The sequence below is a fragment of the Cupressus sempervirens genome, chromosome 2 (assembly GCF_028749045.1).
Source record: "Cupressus sempervirens isolate cs-2001-9-10 chromosome 2, ASM2874904v1, whole genome shotgun sequence".
Taxonomy (NCBI): Eukaryota; Viridiplantae; Streptophyta; class Pinopsida; order Cupressales; family Cupressaceae; genus Cupressus; species Cupressus sempervirens.
This window is the reverse complement of record NC_143119.1, coordinates 128,775,894-128,803,132: the sequence shown is the minus strand read 5'-3', so window position 1 is coordinate 128,803,132 and position 27,239 is coordinate 128,775,894. Positions and strand designations below refer to the sequence as shown.

The following is a 27,239-nucleotide window of genomic DNA, read 5'->3' as shown; positions in this document are numbered from 1 at the left end:
ACAGAGAAAGCCATTTTGTTAGTATGCTTTCGACTCTCTAGTTAAATATCTTAGTATGATACATATGTATAGATGGTATACCAAAACTTTTCTCTCTTAGCTTTGTATATAAGAACTCTTTGTTTTATATATAATATATGGCTACGATTTAGGATAATCATAATTCAGGGCTATGGAGATTCTGCTTTAATTTAAGAATTCGTTCTATGCGTACTCTAAATGTGGGTAGTTTGAGTTATTATGCTTGAGACATGATTAGGTTAACTCACGTCTCTTAATTTAGGTCATTTTTTGTATATGGGTTGCTTATAAATTTCTTGTTTTGAAATTGTGTTGACAAGACTTTGGCATGCCCTCTGATCAAGATTTCCCTCTTTGATTAAAATAGTCAGTTTTCTTGCCATAGATCTGTTCTCTTAACTGGTCTTTGTTTACATCTCGTTTAGATAATTTCTTATGAATTAATACATGGTCCATAATTAGGGATGAAAGTATTCTTTTTTGCTGATAATTTATGTAGTCTTTAGCTCGTTAGTTTATTTTTATTATCTTTTGTGCTATTATGGTGTTAGATGTTAGAATTTCCTTAGATTAACAGTTGTAATTCAGAAGGTTTCCCTTGGTAGCAGGGGTTTGGAGCGATCTTTTAGTCATGTTTTGAGCCTCCCAGCTTTCTGCCTCCTTCCCTCCCCGAGATTCTCTCTTCTTGCTTCCTTGGTTTTCTTTGTCCTCTGTCCTCTGGCTTTCCGTCTCCCCTTTTGGTCTCTATGTTTTGCTAGCCTTAGTGTAGGTTCTCTTCTTGCTCTCTCTCGAGCTAGGTGTAGTTTCATTCTCTTCAGAAGGATTTCCTGAGAGGTGGTCGGGTAGCTGCATCTGGATATTCTGAGTCCAGATTGTCTTAGTATGCTAGAGGTTTGGCTTTTTCTTGCTTTTCCCCTTTTCCCTTGTCGGTGTTTTTTCATGTGCTTTTGGTTTTTGGTGGTTATGTTTGTTTAGATGTTGGTTTTTTCGTGAGCTGTCTTTCTTTTTTCCTTTGTGGTTTCTTTTCCTTTCAACTCTAGTCTTTTCAGGTTTTGGTGGTCTTGCCTCTTTCTGAGTTTCCAAGGTCTGGTTCTTGTTTTTTCTTATTCATAGTTTTCCTTCAGTTTATGTGTAATTTTAGTTGGGTTGAGGTTCGATCTCAGGACCTATTTGGCTTCTGTTTGTTATTTAATTCTTTCATTTTTCATCCTTGGATCCTTTATTAATATGTGAGCTCTGTTTAGAGATTATTTCTAACTTTGACAAGTGAATTCTATTGTTTTAGTAATGGATAGAAATGCTCGAAGATGATATTAGCATTACTACTAACCACTTCAATGACAAGGCTATTAAAACAGGGATGCAAGCTTGTGATGTCTTCATCTAGATTTTCGAAATTTCACTAAAAGGAGTTGCTGGATTCTCAAAGCTCTTTACAATATTTTCAATGTAAAATAATTATCAAATGTGAAATTTAATCAGGTTATTCTGAATGGGGTATGCCCTATTGTATATGTAATAATATAGGATTGAGGTCTCGGGCTAGACTGGAGATTTTCTTTCCCTGTTCTTTCCTACCAGTGCCCGTTTGAACAAAGCAACGCTATTGCAACTATATATATATATATATATATATATATATATATATATATATCATAATGGCCTAGGCCGTTTTACCGATCAAAAATAAATAATAAATAAATTTTTGCATATTTAAATTTAATTTAAAATTGTAATTGAATAATATATTTCAAATTCATATAGAAAATGAATAAAAAATTTAAACCATAAACATGGGAATGTTCTATTGAAATTATTATATTATTTCACGATATATACACATCTATATATATTCATTGAGTTTAATTTTTAAAATAGTTTAATTTTATATACTCATCTTTGTATAGTAAAAATTAGATAGCAACTTAGTATTATTATGTTCTAAAGTTGTATTTTTCTGGCACCTACTCTATACAAATTAGTCATTCTAACATTTGTTTTTTCTATTAAACACAAAAAAGGGACTCATGCTCGAGAGCTCTTGTTTAATTAAGAATTATTCCATCTAAAAAAAAAGAGAAAAAAGTTACTCTTGACATACAAGTAAAAATGCTTAGAATAAAAAAAAAGAAAAGGAAAAAAATAATATAGATACAATATTATTTTAATCAAACTTTAATTTTTGATATGATTGGCATATGCAAGATAATTAAAAACACATAATATTATTTTAAAATTATTTAAAATTAACACATGTTACTTAATCAATATTCAGTTTTTAAAGCTGTCATGTGAAGATAATGATGATGCTTTTTAAATTTATATATTTATCAATTGAAAGAGATGTATGAAGGTACAAAGGACAAGGTATAAAAAGATATAGTTCATAAATTTGGATTAGACTTGTTACAAATTTCTATTTTTTGTAATGAAATTAAATTTTACTCTTTATTAAAATTCGTATCGTCCAATAAGATTCTAGAAAATTGAAATTTAGATAATCATGTAAAATAAAAAATAAAAATAAATATTAGAAATTTATTTAATTTAGAAAAAATGACTTTAAGCATGAACTAATAAATTCTAGTAACGAATGAATAAACGTAACCATTGCAATGGGCAAACGCTTTTAAATATTAACATAATTGATCGACCTTACAGACAGGATCCCGCGCCACGTACAAACCATGACAGCGACATAAAGTAAGGATAGTGTGATACAACAATATAATAGAAACGAGCACCAATATAATAATATTAAATCATATAATTTATCCATTAGACTCGGTGACAGGTGTCACATCTCTACGGCGCAAGAGTGGAACTATACGGAACACCCACAGTTGGCAACCACTTATTGCCTTCAACAAACCGATCGACCGTAAATTGGGCGGCCTCAGTGGAAGTGTTAATAACACGGTGGCCGGGCCACTTAACCCGACCAGAGGTATCACTCCTCGGACCGCGGTTATTATACTCCCCGTAATAGAGCGTGCTCAACGCAAAAGTGCCGTTCCATTCAAGCCACCCGACGGGCTGGATTATACTGTCAAGGTGAGAATACATGAACACGGTGCGAGAATATTCCTTCCACGGCCTCCCGAGATATGTTTTGGTGGACCCGTTGCCGGCGGTGTGGTCGAAATTGGCGGTGACGGTGCAGTTGTGAATGACGATTCCGGTGTTCTGGTTGGGGTCTTTTCTCCCCTGAGCAGTATAGATGATCATCTGGTTTTCCAGTGGTTTGCGGCCGTAGAGATTGCAGTTCTGGAAGACGACGGCGGCGTTGCCGAAGATGAAGTCCACGGTGCCGTAGACGTCGCAGTCGCGGTAGAATTGACGGAGAGTATGGACGTAGAGTGTGTCTTGGTACCCCTTGAAGCTGCAACGGTAGAATGCCGAGCAGTCGGACCCCACGCGGAGGGCCACGGCTTGGTGGTTCGACGGGCCCGCTGTGTTCTCGAACGTTATGTCGCGCGCCATGAATCCCTTCCCTGTTACAGCTGCAATTGGGTTTTTTTACAAAAGTACAAAGGGAGTCAGTTTTGCTTTATGTCCAATCAACGCGGAAAGTCATAATGATGTTCAAAAGAGAGTGCGATCCACAGAGATCAAATGTAAAGATGGGATTTGGAAGAGTGTAGGCGGATCTTAATACCAATGGTGCAAAACATTATGTCAAAAGACTACATGCTAATTGACAAAAGTGGTTATTATGAGCTGATTTCAATATATTTTCCTTATTTTCTAATTGACTATTTGAGTTGACCACAACAAAATTTATGTAGTTGATCTAATACTCTTATGTATAACAATAGATGGTGATTGCTATGTTAGATATTTTTTTTGAGCTTCTAATTAGCTGAATCAGAACACATGACCTCTTATATTAGTAAAATACTATAATTAGATGAAAAGTATTATAATAAATGAGCATTATAATCTTGCATCTTTCAAAATCTAATATAAGTATTTCAAATTATTCTTCTTAGAATAATTTAAGAAAAAATGTATTTATAAAACTTTGACCACTTGGCACACCATGACCTAAATGTTCAAATGCTGAAACCTAATCTTTAATCTCTTGAGTCACCTACAGACTGACATCAGAAAATTGACTTAATTCAACTTGCATTTTAAATTTTTAGAAGATCTAGATATGCGAAATCAGCCTAAACAATTGGTAGAATGTTCCAGTTGAAAGAGACTTCTATTTGTTTGAATTTAATGGTCCTAATGAATACTAAAACAAAAGGCAAAGTTCAAATACTACGAAACAGGGAATGCAATAACATTTGGTTTGTGGAAGATGATAGGAATTGACTTTTTAAAATCTGGATTTAAAATTTTTGGTGTTTGTGTCAAAATTGGAAAAATGGAATTAGCATACACGACTTCTAATTTTGTCTCAAAACCAGGTTTTCCGACTTCCTGCTAGCAAGTAGGAATTGAAAATCAAAACCTGGTTATGTTTTTTGAGGAGTCTAAAAACAATAGATTGGACTACATTTTGGAGTCTACCTTCAACCCCAAGCTTATGCATAAAAATGTTTCTTCACATGCATATGTGAAACAAATGATTCAAGTAAAATTCCAAAAATTGGGAATGAAGATTTACAAAACCTTGATTTAACTAAACCAAGATTTGTAGAAATCCCAGTTTTTACAATTCCACGAACGGACCCAACAGCAGAGCCAATATGAAATCATTTGTTCATGACCGAATGCTCATCGAAGAAATGGCGAGTTTTATCTGAATCAGGCCGGCCAACGCCTATCTACACTAAAGACGATAAAGAGGGCTGCCTGAAGGGCCGAGGCCATCCCCTAGTGACAGCCAAGCTCAGGGAATCCTACAGTTTCTGGTTCTTTACAAACCCAGAAGAAAGATAACAAAAATAATAGGAAGAGCTTAATCAACGTACACATTTGACCTGTTTACGTCGGAAGAGAGCAAATAAATCATTTGTCCCCAAAATATTAGGAACGCACTATGAGCTTCCTAATCTAATCGAAGTCATTCCTACCTTCAATAAAGCGATGGCAACGAAAGACGGAAAAAATTAGTGCTGTGATTATAAGGAGGAAAAAGAAGAAGCCATACCCACAGTTGCAGAATGGAATGTCGTATGATTGGTTCCCCTGACACTTCGACTGCCGGTAATCACAGTTTTCCCTTGGCCGTCGCCAATGAGCGTCAGAAAGTGCTTCTTCTTATGTATCTCAACGTTCTCCACATAAACTCCCGCCTTCACATAGATCACAAATCTGCTCTTGCTCTTTTCCGGCGCAGCGTGCACCGCCGCCGAAACGGTCGTAAAATTTCCAGTCCCGTCCTGAGCAACCACAGCACTGACCGTCAGAGCACCAGCATCCACCTGCAAGAGCCGTCGATCTCCCGCAGACATCCACGACGGAAAACCTTCCACAAAATCCTCGGCCAAAAGGCGGCGCCGCCGATCGGGACCCGAATCCGCAATCCCGAGCACTTGCTTAGCTTTATCAGAAACGTTGCCCACCATGGCAAGCGAGTTGCTGACCAGATGCGAAACTTGATTGAGATTTCCTTTCAACTCGTGTTTGAGATTCCCCTTGCAGAGCGCGAAGCCCTCCATGCAAGTATCCTGGTTCGTAATGGCGGCGCTCAGCAGAGTCTCCAGGTCGGCGGCGTGCTGCGGGATCGACAAAAAAGTGGTGTTTTGTAAATCGGAGAGCGTATCGTGGAGCTCATCCAACGTATCATCGTACATCTCTATGCAATCTCGCAGGGCTCCGCGCTGCCTCATGTCCAGATCGGGGCTGAAAAGGCCGCGGGTGCGTGCTTTTTCCTTCGTCAACGCTTCAATGGCCACGTTCACAGCCGCCTCCAGGATATCCATGTGACCGGGGGCGCTGGCGAGTCCCTCATAGCTCGATATACTGGAGACGCACAGCTCTGGGTAGAGCGTGCTGCTGCACGCGGCTTCCAATGCATTTGGAGTCGTTTCCCACCGTCTCACGTGATTTCTTACCACATTGTCGTCTCTTTTATTGTCGATTCCCACTGCAAGAAAGACGACTGTCGCAACTATGAATGCACAAGTCAAAGCAGTAAAACAGGCTGTTTTGGCGATCTTCCGCCTGCTGTGTTGATCTGTTCCGCCATTGAATCTTTCGTAGCTTACATTAAGAGAGCCCATTTGTGTTACAGAATCGCTGCCCCTAGCTTGATCGTTTCTCAGAGGCAGAATAAGATTATCACCGGGTAAGTTACGGCTCAGCTCAGGCCAGGATGGGTATGTTCGAATCGCTTTAAATGCTAGTTTGGCTTCTCTTTAACACGTGACCGTAAGCTGCTCAAGGTACGTCTGGACGCATTTGTAAACTCTGTGATGATTTTTTAATGATAGCAAATTTCACTTTATGTTTATAATGGCCTAAAGATGTCAAAATATATTTCACTGTCTTTGGTATGGGGAAGGTATTGTCCTTTTGCTGATGAGTGCTAAGGGTCTACTTAGAGTGATGTGTACTAATGATCATTATAGCTAATTCTGTATATTTGTAAAGTTAGAAATTTTAATCAGATTTTGATGTTTATGTTGTCTTTGTGTGCAATTTACCTATTTAACTTTTTTGTTTCACTCATGATAATAAAGAAGTTTCTTGAAGAATTTGTTAAAAGTTATAGTCAAAAAGTGGCCTTTTAAAATGTTCTTTGATATTTTCTTAGAATTGTCGAAATATTTGTGGACTCAAAATTGTTAGTAGTGATGAACAAATGCCTCATTAGTCATACTCAAATTTTCCATTAGTGTTGCACAAATGTGCCAATTCTAAATCAAAAAAGTTAAAAAATGATCTATTGGTGGCACATGTAAAACCTATTACAAAAGCTCTTAATTACCTTTTTTCTTGCTAGTTTAAATTTAGTAATTGGGAGGTTGGGTGCATAAGGAGCGCATGACTATTAGAACATGTTTGGCTACGAGTGCTCTTCCCTTACCATCCATGCTCTAATTACCATTTATTCAATTATGTTAATTAACAGTTCACTAAAAAAACTACCTAGTGGCTTGATAGAGAGCAATTACTATAGCCTATAGTTAGTAATTATATCTATTGTGGAACTTTGTTGATACCAATACCGCACGATTATTGGGGCATTTCTGCTTATGCATCAAATGATTTGTCAAAATTGTGGTAGTCAAAGTGCATGACTAACGAGGCAATAAACAATACGTATGAGAAGTTGATTTGATATGACAAGTTTTCCACATTTGCATGAACAATGAATTCCAACATGTTCATTGCATGTACTCAAAAGCCAAAACAATAGCTATAAACACTTAAGTCACAACAACAAGAACAATTTTTTTTTGTCAAGATCCGATGTATAACTTTGGACCTTAAAATATGCAAAGGTAAGTTATAATCATTACCAGTATCCTTCCCCTAGAGAAAGGCATCCAAATAGTGTCATAATGATTTTTAAAAGAGGCAAAAAATTGAAAACATGTGTACTAATAGTAGTTCACATATGTACTAAAAGTTGATCATTTTATAGTTTTTTTTTGGTTGGTGATTGGCCCATTTGGGCACCACTATCAAGACATTTCATAAAGACTGGTGATACATTTAGCCACAACTATTGGCATTTTTGAGTGAGTGACTATTGGTGTATTGAGCGAGTGTTTTGAGATGGCACTTTTGGATAATTTTGTGCGCCACGATCCCTATAGAGATATCTGTAAATACCCAAAAGACGAAACCTCAATTTTAAGCAATTTGCTCACCTACAAAGGTATACCAAAAAAATTGGCAGAATATGACTTATAGTTTAGGAGCTCTAGGCACACGAAGTTAACCTAAGTGACTATTGGGTATTTTCTCCAATATGGTTCCTAGAAGAATACGTATAAGATTCGTTGTACCAATTTGTTGAAGTGGTTCTAATGCACACTTATTGAGACATGTTTAAGTAGATATTTATTAATACTTCTAAATAAACACCTCTGACTCATATCCTTAATGAATCCCACAAAATCAATATTTTAGATTATATCCTTAGATTATACGAATTTTTTATCATACAATCTCTAATACAAATTTCTATATTTTTTAATTTTCAATTATCCGAATACTAGATCATTGAACGTATAACACTGAATATTGCCTATCACTCTCTTGATTTATTTAATTTTTATAATGTTTTTGTTACTAACTTTTAATTGAAACGTATAATCAATATACCGAATTTTAATATCACACTTCATAATCTAATTTTTTAATACTTTGAACTCTCTTTTTCTTGAGAAAAGAACGCAAAACGTAATCTGAATAGTAATAATAATGAGAAAAAACACAATCTATTTTAAATAGAATATTGATAAATATTATTATTTTCTTCATAAGTTGCATCTATCTGCCTGTGTTTGAATTTTCCCCCATATTCTCGCAATTCTATGGGCCTAGTTAACATTTTAGAGTTCATCAATTGAACATAATGTCCGCCCTGGATCAAGGGAGGTGAAATGTCAATGCGAGCACATGCATTTGTCCCAACCAATCGTCGGCCGTGGACCCCTCTTTCTCAATCGCGTTTTTAGAACATCATTTCACGCGCATCTGTCTTTTTTCTGTAATTGTTTAGAATTTGAATGAATGAAGTGGGTGTTGTGTGGTGAGAAAAGATTTGTCAGACTAGGACCGAATCATAAAATACACAAATGATATAACGTCATACAGAGAATATTGAGATCGGATTTGACCGCACTTATTTCTTTATTTCTATCATCCAGATCCGCGATTTCTCACGTCCGACAACTTTGATCTCATCTTTTCAGACTTCTCCAACATAAATTAAGCAAGATGAGGACAAGGCGAGAAACCAGCGGACATTACACAGCTAAACTTAAACGAATTTCTTTCTGTCATGATTTCGTATTTATTTTAGGAAACTAGAGTGGTCATGTTTGTATTTCAACAAAGTTTAATGCAAGTACAATCTTTTGTCAAATGTGGGTAAAACATGCTCGGAAATTATTACATCTCCTTGAATATTAAAACAACAAAAGCGGCATATGCAGAAACATCAAAGTTAAGGTAGTGGATTATTAGTCCTTGTCTTAACGCAAGAGACTAAAGTTATCGGGTGTTTCCTCTCTATTAATCTACTTCAAAAATTGTGCCTACGAAACATTTCACCTAAGGTTTTCATCATTCAATTATATTAATGAATTTTCATTGTGTTATTTATATTTTCTAATTGGCTGGAGCTATTTTAGTTGTTGTCCCTTTCCAAATCAATCAACAATTCTCCTAAAAATTGCATGTCGTATCAGATGGCGCTATGAAAACAGTGCACGCGAAAGGTCGTTGCCTCTACATTTCATACATGCAGGAATTCATGCGTCATGTTGATGCTTCCAAATTTTGAATGTATATATTGAGGTGTTCAATCTATTATCCATATTTGTTTGCTTTTGAGTCTGCATTCAAATTCTCTCAAAGGAAAGGGAGGTTGGATCCTACAACGAATTTCATTTTATGTTTATAGTTTCTCAAAGTATTTTACCATTTTTATGAGCTCAAAAACCCTCGACGTTGGAAAAGGTAAAATCACAATGCCCTCTTTTATTTGGTTTATTTGATTTTCCACGACAAGTCTTAAACCCTAAAGAATCTTTTGTTTTGTTTTGTTTCTTGCTTTCATTGTTTCCAGTAAATCTTATGTATGTTTAGCCCTTAAAATTGAGTACCAATTCTATTATTTTGGGCATCATCACCCTATTGGACGATATGGTATAGTTCCTTGTGTTGATGCCCCCAAACAATTTTTTTTTAAAAATCCTCCCTTGCAGGGTGAACAAGACTTTCCCTTTGTAATCCAAGTTATCTGCCTTGATCTTGCAATTTTGTGCCTCCTCTTTCTCATTAAAATGAGTACACATTGTAGTAAAGCCAAGGAAAATATAGTGCAGATTTGATGTGCTCGATATCTTTGAAGCTGGGTCATGAAACGAGGAACATGTCAAGATTATCAATTTGTAGTTACCAATTATGCTTTGGTATAATTTTAGGAATTGTAGAAATCATTAACTAATACCAAGTCAACAATATGTGGATCTGAGCGTAGAAAGTTGAAGCCCTGTTGGAGGAAAACATAATTTTCTGGTAGAAATCATTATGATATTCATGTATTTGCACCGAGTAAGAGTACTGCAAATGAAATTACTTTTCTATAACTGAATAGTCACACAGGAGGAACTTAGCAAATAAAAGTACATAAAAATTAGATTGTTGGGTCTTGTTGGAAAATTTTGCAAAACCATAACTTCATAATCAAATTATCTATCTATGTCTATATAAACATGCTAGATACTAAATTTAAATTTATTATTGAACATTATCTAAATTTATTCTCAAATTTGTTTGCTTTCCAGAAGCTTGTTCTCGAAGCCTGTAGATGAAGATTTTATTTCATGTGCTAGGTAATTGGTCTTACATCACTTCAAGTCCATGAGACTCCTTGAAATTAACATTTTATTTCATTGTTTATTGTTTATTTAGTTTAGTGTCTATATTAAGTGAATTTTTTGGTAAATATATATTTATAAATTATATATTTTGTGTAAAGCTTGAATCGAATATTATATATTTGTTCTGAGTGAGAATGGTTAATTTAATAAATAGTATTTCACTATTTAAAAATAAAATAGATATGTTCTTTAGTTTATAAATTTGTATATATTTTTTACATCTAAAAAAAAATTATTCATTTTTATATTTGTTGTTTAGAAAAAGATTAAGAAAAAAATAAAATTTATTAAAGAAATAGTTTTAAAAAGTATGACTTACTATCAATTTCATTTATTGAAAAGGTGAGTTTGCTAGCACAATCGAGAAATAATTTTTTTTTTTTAAAAAGCATTAAAAGTGACTTTTCATTTTAAATAAAAAAAGATAAAGCTAAATAAATATAAAAATTATATGTTGACATAAAATATTAAAATCTCTAGTGTTCAAAGTAACATTATAGGCATAAATATAATCTAATTTGATAATCAGAAGTTATTTTAATAAAGAAATATAATACTAAGAATCTAGGATTGAAGAAAGATCAACTGTAGGATTGCTACAACTTACTTGTAGTGTAGTAATCCAATAACCATTCTTGTTTCCTCCCAACATGTTTTAGCATTGAAAACAATTGCAATTGAAGATAAACTATGGTCCCAAGAAAAAGGCAAGGACTAAAGTTCCATTGGAGCACTTGTTTGTTATAATATCATAAGATTTTAAAAATAACATAAAGAAAACTAACTTCAAGCAACCATTGCCATTGATGAATAATACTATTGTTGTATTTAATCTTTAATCACATTCAAAGTAACAAGAGGGGGAATGATAGTGTTCCAAGGATTGTAACTTCCTACATGTTATGTTGCTTCTTTTTTGAAGTTTGTTCTCTCGTTTGGTAATGTTCCTTTCATTCTTATAATTATGGAGTAGCTAAATTCTTCTTTGTTTAACTTATTTCTTCCTTGACAAAAGAAATGAATACTACAACATCAATTTTATAGACCAAGGTCACTCCCTCTTTTAGGATGAGGAGCATGAATATATATCCTTTAAGATCTCTATAGCAACAAAAACCTACAAAATAATGATCAAGTGGTTCATTATTTAAATTAATAAAATGCCTCCTTTTGTCTTGAAAACATGCCCCATTCCTCTTTTTCCACATACATCAAAGAAATGTCATTGGGTTACGACAAGCCAAATATCTTCTAAATCAATATTAAAAGCATTTGCATAGCATCATGTAGCAAGCAAGAATCTAAAACCAAGAAAAAATAAGAGAAAGTTATTACGGATCGATATGTTGAGGATGATGATGATGATGATGAGGTAACTATAGACTCAGAAGAGGTGAAGGTGAAGAAGGAGAAAGAGCATAGCTTGGACTCCACCCATGTGTCTATAAACTCATCATTAACATAGTGGAATTCACCTCCCATGTCTCCCATGTTGTCCCTGATATTGTGTTGTATGTTCAAGATGCTGACAAGCCTAAGGAAAATTGCGTTGGTTGCTAGGAGCTAGTAAACAATGTCGATGAAGCTAGAAATGATATTGAGTCCTTGCAAATAAAATTACCTATTTAGATGAGAGCTTCAACACGCTGACTAATTTTTCTTTAAGGTTATGCATATGGCAATGACTATGTTACACCTCGTGCAGCAGGAGAAAGAGGAAAAGACTTTAGAGGATGGCGACTCAAAGAAGCTTAAATTAAAAAAATCTAGTGGGTGACTAGACAAGGATTCTCCTGTCAAGTTCAAGGAAAGATGCAGCCAAAAATTAGTTTCTTTGTTTACCATAATTTTTCATCGGTGTTATGGATTTACTAGGATGACCTAACTATTAATCTTTTACAATGGTCCTATGTGGCCTTTTATGTTTCAAAAAAATCTGTAAGTGGTTTTAGGAGTTATTTTATTTTGTTTATGATGCTGGATACTACTATGGACAATTATAGTTTAATGTTAGATAAGTACTTTATGTGGTCATATAACTTATGTGGGGATGGGATTTTGATATTATATTGTCTATTCATGATGGGTTCTCCCTTTTCCTATACTAATGGCTCAACCTCCTAGTTTTGGTTTCTTTGATATTAAAAATGAGGCATGACCATATTGTAAAGACCAAATGACAATCTCATACTTGCAGTTGAAAAAAAGAAGCTCCAAAGTAGGCATTTTAAAAAAATCATAGTTCCTAGCAAACAATATACAAGATTGTAAGACCTTGTCACAGAAAGCTTCTCAAGAATCAACAACCATCTAAAATAAGTTTTCTTGGGTTTGAAATACTTAATTCAAAGGTATTTCAAAAAATATTGTATATCAAATTAGAGTAGTTTAATTTCTAGGCCTCATTTAACTATATATAGACATCTCATGAGCAAACCAACATAAGATACAACTTGTTGATTGAAAGAACATTAAATTTTGATCTATGTTGTCAAATGAGTTTATTTATTAAATCTTCATCACTTGTCAACTTTCATGGGAAATTCCCACTTAGAGAATTATAAATGTTAAAATAAGTCTCTTTTGAGAGGAAAGGTAATCCATACTTAGTGCTCAAGTGCTCCCAAGAAAACTAATCATCATTAACCAAAATATTATGGAGTTTACTTACACATGGGAAGCCCAACATTTAGTAGAAAACCCTTTCCATAATGCCAAGTGTTTTCCATTTATTAACATATTTCATCATAGAGATTTGTTCCTAGCTTAGAATTAATAATTGTTTGATGTTTTTCCCCATTCAAAATCAAGTCTCATTGAGCCCAAGCTTTCCAAAGAGAATAAAAAACCTTCAAACCATAAACACTAACTTTAAAGTGTCCAAAGACAAAATCTTGAAAATATAGGGACCCTCATACCTTACTCTTTGTTGAAATTAAAAAAACCAAATTATTTCTCACTAGCACTTTCTAAAGTTCTTCTCCAAGGCCTTAAAAATCCATTCATATTTGAAAACACTGATAAAGTAATGATTGATATAGAAACTTAGTCATTTCCAAATTTTTTGAAGGATATCTATATCCATCATTCTTATGCCTTTTAATATAATATAGACTTGTAATATTAATACAATTTAATATAACATAATTTGTTACTGATAAAATTTGTTAGTGTAAATAATTATTATTTACACTTTACTTAAGTTTACTTAGGATAAATGCATTATTTTATTATTTATTAGTTAAATACCTAGGAGTATGTGTACTCATATGAGTTGTCATGTTGACAATACAAGAGTTAGCAACTCTATTTTAGCACATGGTGTCTACAATACTAGAGTTTCCATAATCAACTGAGTTGTCATGTAGACAACATAGTTGTTCATACTCTAATTAAGCACATGGTGTCTACAACATAATTTTACATGACACACCTATGTAGGCTTATCCTTTCATCATTGCACTAAGTCTTGTGCTCAATGGAGGATAATCTACTCTTGGTGGACATGTGCTCAATTGTGAGGCTTATCATTTTGCTAACTCCTAGTCATTCTAGAGGCCTTTATATGCAAGAACTTCTAGTGTATATGTACATTATTCATTCTCATATTGTTATTATGATCATAGATCATTTGGTCCATATTGTGCTTTGTTCTTGAACTTCTTGATCTTGGTTGCATTTTTCCCTAAGGAAAATTCTTACATGGTATCAAAGCTGAGGGAGCTTCTCTTCCCATAGCCATTGGAGACCATTTTTGCTTCACCTCTTAGAGGGCCACCAATTTAGATCCAACGAATCTATAGTCATTGGGAGCATCTAGAGCCAAAGCAAACCACACCATTACATTTAGAGCATTGATTCGATGAATTTTGACTATAAATTTGCCTACCGTAGGCTATAGTCAAAATTGAGGCAAATGTTTTTTGCAAACTAGCACCCAAAGGCTCGATTTGCAAAATTTGGTATCATCTATTAGATCTATGAATTTATTTTTTTAGATCTGCAATTTTATTATTTTAGTCTCTGTAATATTTTTGGATTTTTTAGATCTGCTTATTTTGTTCCAATTTTTTTGGAGGCAATTTTTTTGCAGGAACCGAGTGGTCAAATCCCAGCTTCCACGAAGAAATTTCAAATAGTGACTAGAATTTCCTTACAAACCACGGGATCCAGCGACTTCACAAATTCTCGGTAGTCACAAGACACAACTGGTGATGGGTTTTAGCAAAATTGACGACTTTTAAGCCACCCTTCCTCCCATGCCCTCATGATCTTATATGACTGGTTTTAAAAACACAGCGGATGTGGGATTAAAATCTCACACCCACTGGTCTTTTCCCTATTGTCGGTGCGTTAACCTCCAACACCTGCCACATCATAGTCCAGTCATCGTCCCGTGAAGCCGATGATATCTACTTCTCTAACAAACTTCCCACTGACCTCGTCCATCGACTCAACCCAGACTGCCATGCGTTCACTCCACTTTGGCCATCACAATTAATAAGACAACTCAGCTTGCCACATCATTATCAATTGGACACATAAGCAACAGAGTCAAATACACGTGGTAAGCCGAGTCAACACATCTGTACACCTAGTCGATAGTGACATCATCATCCACATCAACATGTTCATACAACTGACGTCATCAATAGTACAGTATGACCTGCCACATCATCAAGCAGGCCCTTTTTTTGCTAACATCATCCAACTACAAACCTAAATTTGATGGTCATTTGACCGTCACTAGTAGGCCAGATTGTACTACCATAATGACCATTTAGATGTCAAATTTAACATAGTGTTTTACTGAGCAGACCCCTCACCATATTCAGTTTTGATTTGATAATTTGACTTCGGGAGGCCATATCTCATTCATCCGTACTCCAAATCAGGTGCATTTTTTTTAAATTTTGGCTATAATTTCCTAGATTTTTTAGTGATGCTATTATTTTCTAGTTTTGGTGCACAAATTTGTTAGAAAATTTAGTTTTTGGTGACTGTACCTATCCAATCCTATATTTTGCAACTTCAAACACTTTGTACGGGCTCATTTGGACACATTTTTAAGTTCCATTTTTTTTGAAAGTGCTTTTTTTTTGTCTACTTTCCAGATCTCCGATCCAATTATAGGCTTGTGTGGACAAAAATATCACTTTTAGAAATAGGTCCTTTTTTGCATTGTAATTCCTTGATTAAACTTTAGAATTGTTGTATATCTAAGCTACAGTGCTTAGTACCAAATTTGAACTCCAAAAGGAGTTTGTAAACAACAAAATTAGAAGACTACTAAGGCCAAAATTAGCAAGTGGTTATTGTAATTACACTAAGTATAAAGTGTCAAAATCTTTCATTTGGGGTGTTTCTTGATTGAGTGAAAAGGGGGGGTGTCTCTTGGTGTTGTGTTCCTCTTTTCTTGCTATTATCTTTCATTCCTTGCATCATGGGAAATCTTAAGATTCTAAAATTAACACCACATAATTATGCCACATGGTCTATTAAAAAATGGTGTGAATTAATGAATGAAGAAGTTTCTCAATATGCAGATGGTTCTTTTCCTAAACCAACAGGTGATCAGGTATCTCAAAGTGATATAAATGCTTGGCAAATGGTAGATAGGAAAGCCCTAAGTATTCTTAGGTTAGGGGTTGAAGACAAGATCATCTATTAGATCATGAAGTATAATACATCCAAAGAAACTTGGGATGCTCTTAAAAATCTATATGGGAAAGTGATTGAGGAGGATGTCTACAAGATTGAAGATGAGCTTATCTACCTATATCCTAAGAGCTTTGATTCTATTCAGTATTTAATCATTAAGGTGAATGAGTTGAGAACAAAACTTACTGATTGTAGTAGTCCTATTAAAGATGACAGGTTGATTTATCTCATTTATAATAAGCTGCCATCTAAGTACCCCACATTTGTCTCTTCTTTTAACACCACAAAGACTACTTTAGGGTCTTCTTATTAGAAATTCACTTTTGATGATTATGCTTAGTTGTTAGAAGATGAACAAGCTAAGTTGATAACAATGGGGATTCTCAACTCTTCAAAGTCCTAGGCATTGGTGACTAATAATGTGAGTTCTAAAAATTTAGTTGGTCAAAGTTCAAACAAAGGAAAGGGCAAAAGGAAGAAGTGGAAAGATAACACACAAGGGGATATAGAAAAATCAACATCAAATCAACAACAAGGCAAGTCTTCTCCTAATACCAACAAAAAGGGGGACAATAATTAGGAAAAGAAGAAGTGTACCTATTGTAAGAAGATGGGTCATGATTAACATCAGTGTTATCACAAGTAGATTGATGAGTTGAAAAACATCATGAAGAAGCATAATGTTCCATTGCCTAATGCTTATAAGGAGAAAGGGTCTTCGTCTTCTGATTCTAAGAGCAAAGGGAAAGCTTTACTCACAAACATTGTCAGTCAGGAAGAATGGATAATTGACTTAGGTGCCACACATCATATGGGTGTGTCAAAGAGAGAATTTTCTTCCATGACAGATTCAAAGGTACCTCACATCTTTGTAGGAGATGATACTAAACTGGAAGTTGAAGGAAAATGTGAAGTTGAGATGGATAATGGAGTGTTCAAGGATGTTCTCTATGTTGCTAATCTTAGCTCCAACCTTCTTTTAGTCTACCAAATCACTCACTATGGAGGTGGAATTAAGGTTGAATTTCTTCCAGATTCAGTGGCAGTGAAAAGCATCAGGGATTACTCTATGGTTGCAATAGGTGAAGCTAATCATGATTCAAGGCTTTACACTTTCTCTTCCTTTGTGCCTAAATCTAATGGCAAGCCTTGTTAATGCATTCAAATACAAAAAGAAAACCATGGCATGAGATATTTGGACATCTCAACTACAGGTATCTTCAATAGCTTAGCAACAAGAACATGGTTCATGGTCTACCTCAAGTCCAATTTTCAGAAGGTGTTTGTTCAGGTTGTTCACTTGTGAAGCATCTAGAAAAAATGTTTGACAAGGGGCAGTCTTGGAGAGTAGAATGTGTTCTTGAATTAATTCATAGTGATGTGGCGATCCCATTTCTAGTGCCATCATTTGGCAAGTTTGGCTATGCACTCACCTTCATTTATGACTACTCTCGCTTTACTTGGGTATTCTTCATGGCTCATAAGAGTGAAGTGTTTGAATGATTTCTCAGCTTCAAGGCTCAAGTAGAAAAGTAGTCAGGAAAAGCCATCAAAGTTCTTCAAACAGATAATGGAGGGAAGTATGTGAACACAAGACTAATTGACTTTTGTACTCAAGAGGGAATTGACCTTCAGCATTTAGTGCCATACATGCCATAGTAGAATGGTGTTGCCAAAAGGAAAAACATAACCCTCAAGGAGATGACCACTTGCATGCTACTAAGTCTCTTGATCAAGTCTTTTGGGCTGAAGCAATGAATTGTGCTAATTACATCTAGAATAGGAGTCCTCATAAAGCTTTGGATGGTGTAACTCCTTTTGAAGCTTGGAAAGGCATGAAACCTTCAGTAAAGCACTTCAAAGTCTTTGGTTGTCTAACATGGGCACAAATACCTCCACAGAAACACAAGGCATTGGAAGCTCAAAGAAAACCTTGCATCTTTGTTGGATATGCAGACTCACATAAAGCCTACAAGTTGATGGATCTAGAGACACATGACTTATTCTATGAGAGTGTAGACTTTGAAGAAAGTTTTCCAAGCTTTACTTCTTCAACTCCTCCTTCCTCCTTCATTGAAGAGAGTGACAATGATAATAATGACTTGGAAGATGTTAATCTAGGACCCAAATAGGGGCATCGACTAGTAGAAGTTGAGGATATACCTTCTACATCTTCTTCCACTAGACTTAAATGGGCTCATCTGACATTAGATGCGGCAAGACCATTGGTAGGGAATCCTTTAGATACTAGGAAGACAATATCACAACATAATTCACTCCCACATGCTTATATTACAGTTGCTTTCAATCCATAATCATTCAAAGAAGCTTAAGATATTTCAAAATGGGATAGAGCAATGGAGGAAGAATATCATTCTCTTATGAGAAATGACACATGGGACTTAGTCTCTCTTCCTAAGGGAAGAAAATTGGTTTGGTGCAAGTGGATGTATCAGACCAAGTTTGCAGTGGATGGAAGTGTTGATAAACATAAGGCTAGACTAGTTGCAAAAGGTTTTTCTCAGGTACCTAGCATTGACTACACTAAGACATTTGCACCAGTGCAAAAATGAACTCCATTCATTTGACACTAGCTATAGCAATAGCTCAGAGATGGGTTGTTCATCAGATGGATGTGAAAAGTGCATTCTTGAATGGTGATATTCATGAGAAGATTTATATGGAGCAGCCACAAGGGTTCATTCAAGGTTCTACCTTAGTTTGCAAGTTGAAGAAATCTATCTATGGACTTAAACAAGCTCCAAGAGCTTGGTGGATGGATTCTTTTCTTCTCTCACTAGGGTTCACCAGATGTCATTTTGATTCGAATGTCTACATTCTTTAGAGGGATGATTCTCATTTGCTACTTGTGCTTTATGTTGATGACTTGATCATTATAGGAAGTACAACATTCATCATTGATAGTGTTAAGGCTACTTTGTAGGATATGTTTTTGATGATAGACTTGGGTCTACTTCATTATTTCCTTAGTATCAAGATACATAAGTCTTCATCAGGGATCACATTATCACAACCCAAGTATGCTCTTGATCTACTTGATCGGTTTCACATGAGTGATTGCAAGGTTGCATCTACTCCATTCCTTTCAGGTGTTAAGTTAGAAGAAAAGTTTTCCACTCCACTTGTTGATGCTACTTTGTATAGATAGTTGGTTGGAAGCCTCATCTACTTGACACATACATGCCCTGACATCTCATTTGCAATTGGCATGGTTTCTTGCTTCATGCAAGAGCCACATGAACTTCATTAGAAGATAGCCAAATGAATCTTGCACTATATCTAGGGTACACAAACATATGAGATATGCTATGCAACTAGTACTGAACTACATTTAGTGGGTTATATAGACTCAGACTATGTAGGAGATCTTGATTCTCGCAAGTCTACTTTAAGATACATGTTTCATCTTGGTTTTGGCCCAATTTGTTGGTAGAGTAAAAAGTAGAACACTATTGCTCTTTCATAAATTGAGGCTAAGTATCGAGTAGCTATGAATGTAACAACAAAAGCTATTTGGTTGCAGCAAATTTTGAAGGAGTTTGGTTTTGATCTACCTAGACCCACAGTCATCCATTGTGATAATCATAGTGTCATTGACATCTCAAAACATCCAGTGCAACATCAATGCACAAAACACATTGAGGTTCATATGCATTACATTAGAGAGCTAATTCATGAGCAGGTCATTGCATTGCAATATTGTCCTACAGAGCAATAGATAGTTGACATCTTAACCAAGCCCTTGTATCTTCATTTGTGAGATCTCTTAAGGCTAAGGGATTTTTCACTAGGGGGGTCAAATGACTCTTCTCTTCTTTACTATACTTATCTCTCTTTTTGGGGTAGGGTTTTTCCCATGAGGTTTTCCCTCTTTTTCCATTTCTAGAGAGATTGCATTTCATTACATTGTATGTACAACATTGCATTTGTACTTGGGTACTTAACATGGCCTAGTACCTAGGACCCATTATACATTTCATTATAGCTTTTGTGAGCTCAAGTGCATTCCCCTAAGTTGCACTTGATGGGGGGATGTTAGTGTAAATAATTATTATTTACACTTTACTTAAGTTTACTTAGGATAAATGCATTATTTTATTATTTATTAGTTAGACACCTAGGAGTATGTGTACTCATATGAGTTGTCATGTTGACAACAGAAGAGTTAGCAATTCTAATTTAGCACATGGAGTCTACAACATTGGAGTTTGCATAATAAACTAAGTTGTCATGTAGACAACACAATTGTTCATACTCTAATTAAGCACATGGTGTCTATAACATAATTTTACATGACACACCTATGTAGGCTTACCCTCTCATCATCACACTAACTCTTGTGCTCAATGGAGGATAATCCACTCTTGGTGGACATGTGCTTAGTTGTGAGGCTTATCATTTTGCTAACTCCTAGTCATTCTAGAGGCCTTTATATATAGGCACTTCTAGTGTACATGCACATTATTCATTTTCATATTCTTATTATGATCATACATCATTTGGTCCATATTATGCTTTGTTCTTGAGCTTCTTGATCTTGGTTGCATTTTTCCCTAAGGCAAATTCTTACATGGTATCAGAGCTCTACCAAATTCTTACAAAATTATTATAATTTAAAAATAAATGACCAAAATTATGTGTGTATTTAAGGTGGGGGGAGTCTCTACCTATATAATTTTATATACTTAAAAAATATAACATTGTTATTTTAATATTGATAAAATAATATAAAATGCTTTTTTATATAGTTGATAAAAATATTTATAAATTATGATAAAAAAAATTAATTTACAATAAGTAGATGACTATAATTGTTTATTATAGAAAGTAGGCATCAATTTGAATTGCATGGAGTTTTTATTAACATGCGTTATTTAATTCATTAGGTGAGTGTAGTATGTTTTTGATGTAAGAAAATAAGGAAACAGGTTATGAAAACAAGCATCTCTAAATACAAAGTAGATTCTTCATTGAGATTGAAGTTATTGCACTTAGTGTAAGAGATACAATTTAACATATATCATCTTATATTTTAGTTGGAACTTTTTGGGGGATTTTTAAAGAGCACATAGTTTCCTTCTATAAATAAATCAATAGTATTTTTTCAAAGATCCCAAATTTTGCTTTGTTGTATAAAGTCATATGTTTCTATGGAACCTACAAACCCATACAATCTATAATATTAGCTCTATTCACTATGCAAGAATGATAAATGATTTTAATGTTAACACTTTTATTTAATCTACACAGATGTTGGTAAATTGTAGTGTTTTTGTCAATTTCAAAATACTTTTTCTTTGATAATGCATGCTAAGAGTAGCACTTGCACCAAAAGGAGTTGCAATAGTTACACCATTTATAATTTAGTATAGTTTTCTACAAATTTTATAAGAGGTATATATTAAAGTTGGACCTTAGGACCAAACATATATTGCAAAACCAATGAAATAACAGAAAACACTATAGAGATAGGAAAGAAAAAGAATTAGTTGTCCCGCCATTTTTTTTTATGAAGAACCATAAAAATAGACCTATTTTCAAAAAAAAAAAAAAATGAGGTTTTGATATGTACAAGTATATTTTAAGATTTCTTTTGAATTGTATGTTTTCATCTATTCTAAATTATCAACAAAAAAATAGGGGTCACATATTTAATGTAAATGTTGTAGGTTAATGCAAGAATATGTTAGAAATGATTTAGAATAACTGAGAGGGGTGGTGAATCAATTATTCAAGGTCCAAATGTCCAATTCAAACTTTTCATCAAGTAAAGTAAACCTATCAAATTGTTCATTCATCCAAGCTTAAACTTTCCTTAGCAAGTTACTGTAAATCAACATGCAAACATAACACATGAAGTATCAACACATAACATAGTGATTTATGTGGAAACCCAATTTGGGAGAAACCACCAGTAACATGCTACTCAATTCTCACTCTTCTGAAGTGATGCCTTGTGAAAGGCCCGCCCTATTAAAAGCTACAACACACTGTCAAATGTGACATGGTTAAAAGATTTAACCACCCTGTTAGAAGTGGGCCTGGTTAGAGGACTTTAGAACATTCATTTGGAATGTCACCTTGTTAAAGGATTTATAAATGGCTATTAAACCAACCTAAGTCCATAGGATTTTTACTCCAACTAATACAATTGCTAGAGAGTAACAATAAGGGGTTTTGACCTGATTACAACATACAACTTATCTTGTAGATTTCAGATCACTCTTTAGCTCATAATGTTGCCTAGCTTTTAGTCTCTTCAGTTCTGATAGCTTTTCCTCCTTCCAAGTTTTGTCTCCTTGAGTCTCCATGCTCAATGTACCAGTGCAATCCTCTCTTTATAACCACTTGTGAAAGTATAATCTCTATGCTATGTTCTTCGTTCTTCTAAATGCCTTCTTTTTGACACCCTTCAACCACTTTGCAATTTGGCACACCAACAACTCTTGCTTCTTGGTCTGTGACTCCTTAAATAGAAGTCTAGAGTTGCTTTTCCCAATCGATTCTTCCCTCTTTTAATTTCTATTTGAATGGGTTAGGTAAGATTCATTGAATCTATCCCACATTTTCTCCTTTTAGAAACATCATGAAGAATCCTCTTGAATTCGCTCAAAAATGGTTTACATAGAATCCTCTGCCACTAGCTCATCATCCTTATCCTCCAACTGGTTCACAAAATTCAAGGTAACAAACTTTTCAGCTCAGATTTGGCGAATCTTTGACTTTTTCAATAATGCAGCAACTGGGCACTATTAAAATTCTGGTGCTCGACACATACTGTGTTACTCGGCATCAACTACATTTTACTGATGCTCGACACCTATAGTGAATTCACTCGGCATCCACTAAGATTTTCCATTTACTTGGCTCTAACTAAAAATTTGCTTGGCTTAAACTAACTAGCTCAGCACTCATTAATGAACTTAGTTGAAGCTTTGTAGTTAACCTTGTTACAACTTATACTTCTAGTGTTTCTAAGTGTGACCAACCTCTGTATCTTCAAATATGTTATCAATACACCATTTAACCATTGTATCAGCTGATCCTTGCATTTCATTACAAAACCATAACTCAACCTTTCCCTTAGGTGATATTGTTACATCTTGTTGATTAAATCCTCTTCATCAATCAACTAAGTGATAGTACTTGGATCTTATAAGAAATTTTCATTCTAGCTAATAACAGGTTTGACCTCAATGACAAAATAATGATTAAAAATATTCTTTATCAACAATCTCCCTCTTTCAATCAATCTTCTTCTTATAATGATCTTTTCAATCAAATTTCCAAGAATCTCCCTCTTTGGCATTGATGGCGAATCAAACTAATCAACCATTAGACCAAACTATTCAAGCATGTTATCAAAAATGCTAACTAGGTTAGAACAGTAAGTCAAATGCCAAAAATAAATTGTGTTACCATCAGTTGTCACATCTTCTTCTCTTGATCTACTATCCTGATTGCTTTACTTCTACTTCTCCCTCTTAGTTGTTGTATCCTCTTTTGTTGCTTTCTACTATATTTTCTTTTCCAATGTTCACTTTGATCTTGTATGACTCCTAACTCCTTCTTACACTTATTTCTCCCTCTGCATGCATTGCTCATATTCTGTTATTATTAGCTTTTCCATTCTTCTCCCTCAGCTGTTGATCAGTTTCTTATTACTTCTCCCTCTTTGACAACAATGCCAAAGACATATTGTTTCAGCATCTTAACATGCAAGTGTAGCATTTGCAAGTTGTTTCAATTTCTCCCTTTGTCACCTTTCTTGTGACTAATTTGAAACTTCAGCACTTTGATTACTTCAGGAAAAATCCTAAAGTAAGTATCTTCTGTATCAATGTAATATTTCAGCAATCAACTCATTTGATGTAGGGCAGTCTTGCTTTTACTTCAAGTAGCCTTGGCTAGGGGTATCACCCCTAACTTACCTTTTAAGATACTCAAAAGCATCTTTAGGTAGTGCTTTTGTGAAGATGTCAGTAATCTATTCCTTTGAACTGACATATTCCATCTTTACTTTCTTGTCTTCCACCAATTCTCTTACATAGTGATACTTGATTGCAATATGCTTTGTTTCGGCATGCATTACAAAATTCTTTGATATGTTGATGACACTTATATTATCACAATAAAGTATCATAGGCTCATCTACCTCTTCCTTCATACCTTGCAATAGATGTTTGATCCATACAATATTAGTGAAGTTGATAGTAGCTGCAACATATTCAACTTTTGCTGTTGACTATGAGGTACAACTTTTCTTTTTGCTAGTCCAAGTAATTAATCTTTTACCTAAGAAAACTGCTCCTCCATTGGTGCTTTTTCTATCATCAATATTACCTCCCCAATCTACATCAATGTAGGCTCTTAGCTCAAACTTTTCACTCCTCTTGTAGTACAAACCAAAGTCATTAGTTCCTTTTAGGTACCTTAGTATTCTCTTTATTTCCATCAGATAATTTTCCCTTGAATTTGCAAAAAATCTTGTCACTATTCCAACAGCTAATGCAATTTCTGGTCTACTATGTACAACATACATCAACTTTCCAATCATTGATCTATACATTGTCTGATTTACTTTAGTTCACTCATCATTATTTGATAACTTATGTCCTGTCACCATTGGTGTGTTGACTGGTTTTGAGTCTTCTAATCCAAATGTCTCAAGTATCTCCTTGGTGTATTTTGATTGGGTCACAAATATGCCATTCTTCAATTGATGTACTTGTAATCCAAAAAAAAAAATTGATTTCTCCAAACATTGACATTTCAAACTCATGTTTCATTTGATCAGCAAAATGTTTGCATAAAATATCTTTTACTCCAAATATTATATCATCAAACAAAGATTTCAGATATCAAAATGTCTTTACTTTTTTCTGCCTTGATGTACAAGTTGTTGTTGTCGTCTGTTCTCTCAAATCCTATCTTCGCAAGATATTTGTGTAGTCTCTCATACCATGCTCTAGGTGCTTTCTTTAGACCATAGAATGCTTTATGCAGTTTACAAACCATATCCTTGTTGTTGTCATCAACAAATCCCTTAGTTTTTTCTATGTAGACTTCCTCTTCTAGTATACCATTCAGAAAAGTAGGCTTTACATCCATTTGGTAAACTTTGAAACCTTTGTAAGCAGCATATGCAAGCAGTGTTCTAACTCCTTCCATCTTTCACTATTTTAGGCTCAATCTTGCTCAACAGACATGATTCATTCCTTAGTCTATTTCTTGTCATTGGTCTAGCATCCTTGTCACCAATGATTTGATCTGCAGGGTGATGTCTTCTTACATACTTTGTTAATCTTGGTTCTGTCCTTCTTTCCATGTTTGATCCTTCAACTTCAGAGTCATTTTGCACATTACCATATGGTATTTCACTGTCTCTTTCATGTCTACTATTTTTAGAATCAGAATGTGCATCTTCCTCATTCTACAACTCGGCTTCTAAATGTAGCTTGACATTCACTAGTTGTGACTCGGCTGATACTAAAACATGTTGTTGATTTCCAACTTGATTACCAACATTATCTTCAATAGTCATTCCTTCATAGAAGTATATAAAAGATCTATTATCTTTTGATTTCCTAGATTCATCAACTTGGACTTCTGCATGCTCATCAAAATTTACATTTGCACTCTCCACAATCTTGTTAGTGCTAGTGTTCAAACACTTATATACTTTGCTTTTAGTGGAGTATCCAAGGAATATGCCTTCATCACTTTTTGCATCAAATTTTCCATTTCTAGTATCTTTAAGAATATGGCATTTACAACCAAATATTTTGAAATATTTTACATCTGGTGAGTGACCATACCATAATTCAAAAGGTTTTGCATTTGTTCCTTTCTTGACTTGAACTCTATTTAGGGTGTAAACAGTAGTACTTATTGTAGACACCTAAATTCGATTACACTGCTTTGGTAATCCTATTTAGCTATCTCTAAAGGCATCATTAATTAAATTCCTATTTAATTAATCCTTTGCCATCCCCTAGCTGATTAATTTAATTAATCATCTATAGTCCTAATTGATAAATCAAATAACCCATCATTTATCAATTAAATCCTATTCTCCTATCTAATTCCAAATCCCAAATTTATTAAAATCACTTTAATAAATAAAGCCCTCAAAATCTAATAACCCCTAAGGCCTATCCTAAATCCCTCCATTAGCCTAAATCCGCACCATCCACCCATACTAACTAAGCTTAGCCACTAACTCACCCACCCTCATCAATACCATCCACTTGCACATCTCTAACATCCATAATCTAATCCTAACCCATCCCCTAATCATTTGCACAATCCTAAATGAGCTTAAGACTTTCCTAATCCAAACCAAAGTCTCCCCTCAAAATATCCCAACCACCAAGCCATAAATGGCTCTTAGATCCTCACTCATGACTCTTACATACTCAACCACCCTCATCAAGCCCTTGACCAACCCATTTCCTATCCTCTCACACTCATCCTCCTTGTGACAAGTGTCACTTCCCTATTGGTCCTAAACAAGCATAATCCATGTGCTCCCCTTTGAGTGCATCCTAGCCCTCCCTCACCATCTTGCCATCCTTGCATCTTACCCCTCCATCCCTCAAGCCCTTTGCCTATAAATTGGATCCCCTCCCAAGCCATTTTATCACAACCCATTTTAGTAAAGTTATCATACTAGTTTGAGAAACAAAGCCATCAACCATACCCTCATAATGCCAAATTGAGAGCTCACAAGGCTACCAATTTGCCATTGTCCATCTCCTACATTGAAGCAATTGAGCATACAAGACCTATCAAATAGACACATCCATACATCAAGTGATCATCCTCATTGAGAGAGCCTATCCATGGCTCATATTCTCATTTGAGGAACTCACTTTGTCTCATCTAAAGTTTATAGTAATTTTGTTAGTTAATGATTTTCTCTTTCAATGGATTAGTATTTCTTGCTAACATATTAGTGTATACACTTATAGCTTCTCTACAGTACTTTAGAGCAACATTTTTCTCCATCAATAA

The 27,239-nt window shown here is 34.7% G+C and overlaps 1 protein-coding gene across 1 annotated transcript; it reads right to left on the bottom strand.

The window, feature by feature from the left end:
* Window positions 1-2,637: 2,637 nt before the first annotated feature.
* On the bottom strand, window positions 2,638-6,318 carry LOC149571374 (pectinesterase-like). The gene is made up of 2 exons (XM_089812914.1): window positions 5,126-6,318; window positions 2,638-3,524 (listed from the first exon to the last, which is right to left on the bottom strand). The coding sequence occupies exons 1-2, from the start codon at window positions 6,198-6,200 to the stop codon at window positions 2,827-2,829; spliced, it is 1,773 nt and encodes a 590-aa protein (XP_089669040.1). The 5' UTR covers window positions 6,201-6,318; the 3' UTR covers window positions 2,638-2,826.
* Window positions 6,319-27,239: the final 20,921 nt, after the last annotated feature.

Excerpts from the sequence above, each read along its gene's own strand:
- LOC149571374 (XM_089812914.1), bottom strand. The coding sequence starts at position 6,200 with ATGGGCTCTCTTAATGTAAGCTACGAAAGATTCAATGGCGGAACAGAT. Across the intron at positions 3,525-5,125 it reads ATTCCATTCTGCAACTGTGG|CTGTAACAGGGAAGGGATTC; the intron begins GTATGGCTTCTT and ends ACCCAATTGCAG.